The sequence below is a fragment of the Daktulosphaira vitifoliae genome, unplaced genomic scaffold, assembly GCF_025091365.1.
Source record: "Daktulosphaira vitifoliae isolate Bord-2020 unplaced genomic scaffold, ASM2509136v1 Scaffold_1, whole genome shotgun sequence".
Classification (NCBI taxonomy): Eukaryota; Metazoa; Arthropoda; class Insecta; order Hemiptera; family Phylloxeridae; genus Daktulosphaira; species Daktulosphaira vitifoliae.
In genome coordinates, this window is record NW_026099572.1 from 55059796 (window position 1) to 55070323 (window position 10528).

The window sequence follows — 10528 nt, forward strand, 5'->3', positions numbered from 1 at the left end:
TAAATACAAATTGCAATCATTTGACGTATAGTTGAAAAAAGTAGGTCTAGTGAGGGTTGGCAAAATAAATCGTAACCATAAAAAAAACTACGTAGTAAAATAATATTAACATAAATATAAATTTCTTCTCACGAGGGGAGACTACAGTAATAGGATCCTTGATATTTATTGAAGTTATTGATTCTAAATGAGATAAATATCAAATGATTTGAAAATTTTATTCTAACTCAAAATACAGAGCTATTTGAGCTAAGTCAAATTTAAAAGTTACTTTTTCGACTTTAAAAAAGCAAAAAAATTTAAATAAGTTCCATTTCTTATGTCTTATGAATTTTATTCTATGTCAATTAAATTATATAATATTCATGAAAGTTAGTGTATTCCCCTAATAAGATATTTTAAAATAAAATAAAATAGAAAACCCAGAATTTTAATACAAAAATAGCATATTTTTGAATACGGTAACCATTTGCGCATAGAAGATGATAGGTCGTCGGGACAAATTTTTTTTTCATTTTATAGTAAATAAAATAAGCTTCAATTTGATATATGTTTAAAAGACGCAGTATTTCCGGAACATTTTCAAAAATTAAGTTGAAAAAGTTAGTTTCTGTAAAAAAGTTGCCATTTTCTAACCCCCCCAGTGAGCAGGTTAAGTGTTAAATTTTCAAAAAAGATATCAAGTGAAAGGAAAGTATTGAAGGTTTTATTATAAAAAAAAATTATGTTGATTCGTTAATTTTTGAAAAGTCTATGGAAGTTTTAAGAAAAAAATGTGAAAAAAATGACAAAATTTACCAATTTTTAAAATTGTAATTTTATTGAAGATTTCCCCAATTTGCGGAGAACGAGGGAAAGTTTTCAATTTTTAAGGGTAATGTCTTCAACTAGATACGATTTGTGATCTTTTGATGTATTGTTGAAAGAAATCGGTCCAGTGACTGCTGAGAAAAAGTGGCGACATAAAAAAAAAAACACATCATAGTAAAATTAATACCTTCTCAGCTTCGCATCGAAGCTAAAAGTATTGATTTGGTCATTTTTGAATAAGTTATGGCTGTTTTAATTTTAAAAAATTTGAAAAATTTCAAGTGTCTTCGACTTAATACGATTATTGATCTTTATAGTGGTAAGTTGAAGTTAAAATACAATAAATATAAATATATAATTGAATAATAATTCAATATTAAAAGCAAATATAAAAAAATTATATTATACAGTAAAGTAAATTAAAATTAAGAAAAAAAAATAATTAGGCAAGGGAGGGTTTGATTTACTACAATAGAAGACTAACAACATACTACCTCTTTTAATGGGACGTATGGTTCGAGGGATCAGAGTTGAGAAATAGAGATTAAAATAGGGTTGATACTTGTACTCCAATAAATCAAATAAACTTTTTAATATGGCAGTGAATATTAATATTTCACTTATCGTTATACATACATATATATATATATTTAATAAAATTAAAAGCATGCTTTGACAACAATAAAATTTCAATAATTCATTTAAACAAGTGCATTGAGAGTAGAGTGTCTTGTATCATTGACGACTTAATTGTGGCTACACCGTGAACTGAAACTAATAGTGACGTCTTATTTGACAAAAGTGATAAGAAAAGTGCATTTTTTTTTATTTGATATATTGTATTATCTCTGTTTCTCTCTTAATGCATTGTCAGCGCTACTTGTGTTTATTTATTTATCAATAATATTAATTAGTTCATGGTATCATAGATTGAAATAATGTACTTATATATCAAATACAATTATTGAGATCGAGTAATATAATGTAATATGGTAATAGACATATTACCACAATTATTTTTTGGTTTATGATATATTGAAGCATATTTTATTACTTTTTAAGAAATTTTTAAGGTTTTTTGGTTCTCAAATTTTTTTTAGAATTATTAACCATATCTTCTCATTTTTAAAGAAATATTATCTATGTATTTTTAGAGTTTTTTTTACATATTTTCATTATATTTAAAAGCTTAAAATAACTTTAAAACCCTCTTCCTATTATTGATTATGAATTTTAACAAATGTTTATGACGAAGTAAGGAAGTTGCTTTAATGGTAGGTTTTCAACTATAATAAAAATAAAACTGTACATATAATATATTATAATTTTTTTATCAAGTATTATAAATTTTAATAACGTTCCATCACGGTATAGTCATTCATACACCTATTCCTCGCGAGACGTATACTATACATATAAAAAAACAATACCTACGTCCAGCAGTTTTTATACAAATTTTATCATTACGATTAAACCATATGTAACAAACTTAGAAGCAGTGTGTATTAAACAAAAAACTCAAAATTTCTAATGTTTATTTTATTTGTATTAAAACCATTTTTTAATTTTTTTTCGTTTATTTTTTTTCAGTCTCGACCATGGTTTATTCTCGGTGAAAAGTACTTAGCATCTCTTAAAAATGTTTTTCGATTTCCCCATCAATTGTGATATGAAATTCTGAACTTGTTATAATTTTAATAAGAAAAATGTAAAAAAAAAAAAGTTCTATTTATATTTAAATATTTTTATTGTTGGTGCAACCACTGTGGGTTAGAGGGTTGTAACCCTCCTTCTATATGTTTAGCGATGTTTACATTTTTTAGTCATGCATAAACAATTTTTTTGAGAATTTAATTTCGTTTTTGCTTATTTGAATTTTCTTAATTAGCGATTCAAAGTACACAATTTATGATAAGAAAAAATAAAAAGGTTATTATTAATTTTGAAATTAAACCTTCCCCCATGAAATTATTTTCTGGTTGCACCACTGGTTTTGATTAACTTTGTATTTAATTCATAATAACTCATTATTGTAATAAGAATATAATTCAAAATATAATTTTGATTTTGACAATTTTATTTTATTTATCCATTTACTTCATAATTATTTATTACTTTAAAGATTAAACGTTTTTTCAGACATTTTTCATACGATTTTGATAATTATATGTGTTTATCATTAAAATAATTTGTAAATACATTATTTACATTTAACAAAACTGTTATACAGTGTAAAATGTAAGGACTTTTCTCAGCTACTCGATTATAACTCTAAACTAGTTAATGTGAGTGTTTTGCCACCATACCTCTCTGATTTTAATTATCTGGTTATTCTACTCTACATTACATGTTTATTGAGCTTTTTATAAATTAAATAAAATTAATTAATTAATCTATTGAATAAACCTAAGAGTTATAGGAGAAATTGAAGAGAGCATTGGCTATTTAGGATCCCTTGGGATAATGTTAGCATTCCTAAGCATATTTTACCATTCTTTTTAAATATTGTAAGGAGAAATAAAAAAATGTCTTATATTGTTGTTTAATTAATTGCAGTTTTTTTTAATATTGTGATTTTACAATTACATCGGTGTAGTAAAAGTATTTTATTAAAACATACTAATTTATTTTGGTTTCAACAATTATAGTTGAAATACTAGAATAATAGGAAAAAATATATGTATATAATGTTGTACATAATTAAAATACTGGAAAGGCCAAAGTCCAAAAAAAAAAAAAATTTTTTTCATAAAATATGTAGTAATTACAAATGTAAATAATCGGGTCAAAAATTTAAGTCAAATTCAGTATAGAACAAAAATAATGTTAAAACCAAAAATACCCTCATCGTAGTCTATGCAATATAGATTAATGGTTTTTTCATTCTCCTGTAAAATTTAGTTTTTGTGACTCTGCACCTTTTTTATATCATTAACAATTATTGTTAATTTATAAACATATAAAAAGAAGATTGGTACATTATTTTGAGCGGAGTGAGAAAAAATTCAACTACACTTTATACTACAACCTGCTATTCTGAATTTTAAAAATATAAATTTGTATTAGAATAATTACAATTTTTCAAACATAACTATTTATTTTTATCGTGGTTGGGATTTAAGATAAATTGATATCACAAAAATGCAGATCTAGTAAAAAATAAAAAAATATATACATTGAATAATATGTTGTAACGGAACAACATTCGAGCAATGGTAGAATGAGTGGTGCTTTGTTTTAATTTTATTAGAAATAAATTGTAATGATAAATGTAATGATGGATTACCATATTAAACTATTCCTGAGTGTATTCAGGAACATTAACCAGATTTGTAAAATTAGGTATAAACAATTATCAAATTCACGGATAAAGCAGACGAAACACACTACAAAATCTTAACGGAAGGTGTTCAACACAAAAANTTACAAAATCTTAACGGAGTCTTATAAACGTCGTGGTCTCGAAGTCTTCTTCGAAGTCTCATTATTTTGAGCAGAGTGAGAAAAAATTCAACTGCTTTTTAAACTACAACCTGCTATTCTGAACTTTAAAATTATAAATTTGTATTAGAATAATTACAATTTTTCAAACATAATTATTTATGTTTATCATGGTTGGGATTTAAGATAAATAGATATCATAAATATGCACATCTAGTAGAAAATAACAAAAAAATATACATTGAATAATATGTTGTAACGGGACAACATTCGAGCAATGGTAGAAGGAGTGGTGCCTTGTTTCCGATAAATAGTAAGGGTCTCACATGTGCAGGTCATAAGATGCACACAAGCCCGAAAACTTAAAATTCAATAATTTTATTAGAAATAAAATGTAATGATAGATGACCATATATACTCAGGGATAGTTTAAAAATTAATCTACTGAAAGAAATTACCTTTTATTGTCTAAATAGTGACAAAAATAAGCCAGATTTGTAAAATTAGGTATAAACAATTATCAAATTCACAGATAAAGCGGACGAAGCGCACTACAAAATCTTAACGGAGTCTTATAAACGTCGTGGTCTCGAAGTCTTCTTCGAAGTCTCGAAGTGTTATTCTTGTTCTTGAATATAGTAAAGATGTGGGTGATGGAGATGATGATACACAGCTTGACGAATAGTAGGGGGATCTAAAGTTCGAAGTTGTCGGGAACGACGAAGGTGTCAATACAGATTGTGAAGACGTTAAGAAACTCACTTTATGCCTCGTTAATGTGCCCATTTCTGCTTCAAACAAAGTATCATTAATTATCTTTTCCGCAAAACACCTTTGATCTGGATTTAGTCTGCTTAACTTTAGAGACCTTCCCTTAGCAACGAAGTCCGATTCAGCTTCAGGTTTTTTAAAATAGCTAAACCAACTTGCTCATCTGTCGAATCCTTTGAAGATGTATTTTTTCTTTAAAGGTAGAGAGATTGGCTGGTCATTAGACAGTGTCTGTAGGTCATCAATCAAATTATGCTACAATAAAATAAAAATAAAAAATGAATTTTTTTATTCAGGTACCAAAAACTGAAGTAGGTTGGAAGCAGCTAGCTGAGGATTTAGAAGAACAATGGACTTTTTACAACTGTGTAAGTAGTGTGGATGGCAAACATATATTGATTAAAAAACCACCCAATTCTGGTTTTTATTACTAAAACTATAAAAGTACATTCAGTATTGTTCTCATGGCTATCGTTAATGCGTAATATCAGTACATCATGGTAGATGTTGGAGCGAATGGATGAATATCTGATGGTAGAGTTCTGAAGAACATGATATTTTGGCAAAAGTTGTCTCAAAACCAATAAAATATTCCTAATGCACGTGAATTATTCGGCTCAAATAAAAAGTTTCCTTACGTTTTTGTNCAGTTAAACTAACAACGTTTTCTAAGAATTTTATCATTGCCTACCAGACGCATAGGTAAGCATATTTCCAACGTCAAAGGCACCGCCATATTATAACCCACATTACCGTCTNTCGGCTCAAATAAAAAGTTTCCTTACGTTTTTGTCGGTGATAAAGCTTTTCAACCACTACCAAATTTTATGAACTCTTACAACAGAGCAGTACTTACGAATGAAAAACGAATTTTTAATTATAGATTATCCCGAGCACGCAGGATTATTGAAAATGCGTTTGGAATTTTAACATCAAGAATCAAAATATTCCAAAAAATATTAAATTTTCACTACACAAGGCTCGGAAAATAGTGATGGCTTGCTGTCATTTACACAACTACTTGCCAACAATAAATAATGGATATTATTTGCAAGTGGTGATGTTGATTACGAAAACAAAGATACTGGTAGAGTAGATGAAGGTTTATGGAGACAAGGAACTCAGCATATGGCAGAACTTCGAAGATCTAGTGGAAATTTAGCAGCTGAATAAAAAAAATTAGAAATGATTTTTGCGAATATTTCAATTCTTCTGTCTAAGTTCTGTGGAAAAACAATTATTTGATTTAGAGCCATATAAAACCCACTTTTGTATTATTTGTTAAATTGTATTTAAGTGTGAAAGCCATGATATAAACATTATAAACTAACATTTAACATTTAAATATTTAATAATAATAATATAAATACTAAAATAATAAAATTTCTATTTCGAAATACAATATTGTAAACAATAATGGGAAAAACACTCAATAATCCAACTGTGTCATGTCATAAATGAAACTTATCGCAGCAAAACAACGACAGCCAATCTAAATCGAATGTTCCACGCCGTGGATTGTTTATCGTACCAGTCTTATTAGAAAAATAATTAGCTAGGTCATAAATATAATTATAAAATTAGGATTTCAATCATATCTTTCACCAAATTTCATGTTAAAACACACATAAATAAATAAGTAAATATTTGATGTTTACTAATCTCGGAAGTTTGAGTTTCTGCTATCTCGACTTGGTCCTTGATACACAGCAGTTCGTTGTAATATCATACGTTAGGTCTGGAATATTTTCCACTGATACACCTGACCGTTTCTTATTTTCAATAGCATTGTAGCATTTGTTAAAAATAGTGCACATATATTTATTTTTTGGTTCAATTTCTCTACTGTAAAATCAAATTTATACGGCTTTAAAGTGTCCAAAATTTTTTGGAATTCTCTAAATAATAATAGATTAATTCTTTATAGCAAAATTTAAAATTAAAACATTTAAACGACGAAAAAAGTCGTCTATTAAAAACTTATGTAATAACTTTAATGATATATGAATTATACCCGATGATAAATTATCTCATACAAATCAAATTGTTCAAAAAATAATTCCTCCTAATGCTTACCCTATAAATATAAATCAGTATAAATATCCAATGTGACATAAAGAAAAACTTGATAAACAATTAAAAAATCTTTTAGAGCAAGGTATCATTGAAAAGTCAAATAGTCCATGGAATTCGCCTTTATAGGTGATCCCAAAAAAATGTGATGTGTCTGTTAAAAATAAATGGCATATAGTCCTAAATTTTCATAAACTAAATAATTGCGATTCTTATAATTTTCCTGGATTGTTTCAATATTTAGAAATTTAAAAAATATTAAACACATTTTTATTCCTAAACATAAAAATATTAACTGATTCGGATCAATGCTTAGGTGTATTTAAAAAATTCACTATTAAAATTGGCAAACAAAAAAAAATTCTTTTAAATATGTTAATACTATTACTTTTTATAAATATAAACTAATACTATACTTACATGTAAATATTTTAACAACTCTTTGCAATTAAATTTAAATTATAAGTCTTCTTTTAGTGCAATGGGAGTGTAACTTTCGATAATATAAAAGATTTTTTTTTAGATAATAATTTTAATTAATTTTAGTCATTATTTTTGTATAGAGATATCAAAATTCCATTAGTTGTAATTAAAATTTTAATAAAATAAAAAAATATTTACAGAAATCCATAATAATTTTTTTATAGTAATATAAAAAATGTAAATTTAATGTTTAAAAATTAATTTAATTAACAAAGAATTCTAAATTTTAAACATCAAATTGTATAAAGGAATATATATTTTTCTTTTGTTTTATACTTTTTTTATATTCATAAAAATTATGATCTAAATTATTTTTACTATGTCAGAAATATTTATTAACGATACTTTTTAAAAAAGGCACTAGTATTAAATTTACTCAATACCTACAAAAAGTATGAACCAATAAGTTAATACTTATTAGAGTCATTATGTTACCTTAACTATATAATATGTTAAGTAGAAAAAATGATACATGAAAAATGTATTGGTAAAAATTAATAAAGTTATATTTATTAACAAAATTAAATTATGTCTTTTAGAAAGGCTAGATACAAAAATAGTGCTTATTATTATTATTGTAAAAAAAAAAATTTAAAAACATGCAAAATCATGTTTGAGTATCGTATTACTGACTTGATAAATTTATTAGATTAGAATCATAATATTAAGTAAAAAATAAAATAACAGAAAATTATCAAAAATCATATTTTAACAAATTTTATATTTCATATATACCTTATCCATCAATATATATCTTCAATGCTTTTATNTCATATATACCTTATACATCAATATATATCTTCAATGCTTTTATTTTCCAAAAAAAATATAAATAAATTTTCTATTAATGTGTAGAATTTATTTGTCAATTCCGAATCGAACGTCGAAAATCAAATAAATAACCTAAACAGTTCAATATCAGAAATTGAAATAAATGAAAGCTAATTGTAAATAAAAAATGTACGAATTGGTTTAATCTTATTAGCCTTATGCGCAGTTATTTTTGTCTGTCACTACAAAAAAATTATATTTTTGAAATCTAGACTAGTTACTCTACAATATCTATGTATTGATACTTGGGTAAAATAGGGTAATTTTTAGTATGTGCATTTTAGTTTCAAAAACGCCTCAAAAAATGCTCTATTTTATTAAAACGATCATTACTTAGTCAAAAAAAATTTTCTTCAAAATTTTTTTTTTAAATCATTGACTTTTACTTTTAATATATTAATAAAAAAAATTTCAAAAAAAAAATTTTGAACTTTACAACGAATTATTTTATTTTATGTTTAACCATATCTATATTTCAAAAGGCTATAAATAATGATCGGATCAACATGTGACCTTGAAATTTTATATTTTGTCTAAGCAATATACTAGAATTGAGTTTTCATAATTATTTTAAAATTATGAGTACATTTTAAAATGAGACTTATGAGCGCCTAAAATTCGATTTCAGACCACTTTGCACCGGCTCCGGACGTGACACACAACCGGACTCGACAAACTGATCCACACCCGCGCAACGTCACCATAAACAAATCATCGCATCGCCGACACCAGCAAAAGTACCGCAATATTATGCAAAGATTTTAATTTATATCAAAAATTCATTTTCATAATTAGATCATTTTCTATTTTATAAGCTAGTTAAATTTGTATGTTGCTATAAAATAAAGTTGACACCCTTATAAGGTAACAAATTAATTTTTTATGATGTCGATATCACAATCGCGGAGTGTTTATATTGAATTATGACTAACAATAGATATGCTTTCTTTATTACCAATTAGTGTATTTAAAAATTCACAACAATGCGCTTTACTACCATTGATAATAAATGCTGCATATCTGCGAATATCGACATCATGAAGAATCAATTAACTACCTGTATTTGTAATCCATTGAGTATTATACATGTATATTAATTTAAAAATTTGAAAATTTGTAGTTTTATATCTAATATACAAACAAAGTTTTATTAAAAAATTCAAATGCCATTTACTATTAAATTATAAACTCGAACACTTTATTAAACATAAATATGTGTTCCCATTTGAATGAACAAAGTTGACATCCTTACAAGGCATAAGAGATGAACTTAAAAAGTATTACACAGATAAGAATTTAAGAATAATATGTAACTAAAAATAACCCAAAAATAAAACATTTAATTATCTTTATTCCGTAAGTAATTTAGTGAGTTATGATCAAAAAATCATTCTGTATAAATATAATTATGATTGCATTACACATTTTATTTTTACATTATTCATACTAGTTAAAATTAACGATATTTTATACAAGATAAAATTAGATTTTATTTAATTAAACTATTTATACGAACGATAAAAAATATATTGCAAAACCTAATATATTATCAGGACATTTAGTTCAACATAACTTAAGTTCTCTTGAAATTTTAACATTTTAAGCATTTTAGTAACTATTTTTCTAAACATAAATATTTTAATATAACTGAATATTAGTAATGTACATAAGCATTTTATTCAACAACTAATTAATGATTTTATTTTTTAATTAAAAATAAATTTACAATACATTCTAATAATATAGCTTATACTATTAATTCCTTATGATAATATAGATCATATTGTTATTAATAATAAAAACAAATTTCAATTCTGAAATTTGCAGAATTATAAAAATATACTGGTGACCATCTAAAGTAAATTTTATCATTGATATCCCCAAAATAGATTTAATAATAATTAAAAAATAATAATTCATAACCAAAAAGGATTAAGGCAGATATGACAAAAATATAATTTTTAATAGAAATTTATTTTACATATTGGATAAATAAATAATAATTAATATTTAGATCAATATACTAACATTGTATATAAGGCTAACATTAATATTATAATTAAAAGTTTCAGGAACATAATAATTATATTCATGGAACTGTTTAAGAAATTACTGTACA

At 25.1% G+C, this 10528-nt stretch overlaps 1 protein-coding gene and 1 long non-coding RNA gene across 5 annotated transcripts in view; one reads left to right on the top strand and one right to left on the bottom strand.

Moving 5' to 3' along the window:
• Nucleotides 1–2957, top strand: part of LOC126894909 (uncharacterized) — a 31257-nt gene extending 28300 nt beyond the window's left edge. For all 4 annotated transcript variants that reach the window (XM_050666252.1, XM_050666255.1, XM_050666253.1 and 1 more), the window contains one exon: nucleotides 2401–2957. In XM_050666252.1, the coding sequence (XP_050522209.1) occupies nucleotides 2401–2478 (78 nt within the window). In that variant the 3' untranslated portion in view covers nucleotides 2479–2957. The remainder of the gene's footprint in view (nucleotides 1–2400) is intronic.
• A 1356-nt stretch (nucleotides 2958–4313) lies between these two features.
• Nucleotides 4314–8686, bottom strand: LOC126894948 (uncharacterized). The gene is made up of 3 exons (XR_007701557.1): nucleotides 8359–8686; nucleotides 6681–6867; nucleotides 4314–5277 (listed from the first exon to the last, which is right to left on the bottom strand). It is a non-coding gene; the product is annotated as an uncharacterized LOC126894948 (long non-coding RNA).
• Between the last annotated feature and the right edge of the window lie 1842 nt (nucleotides 8687–10528).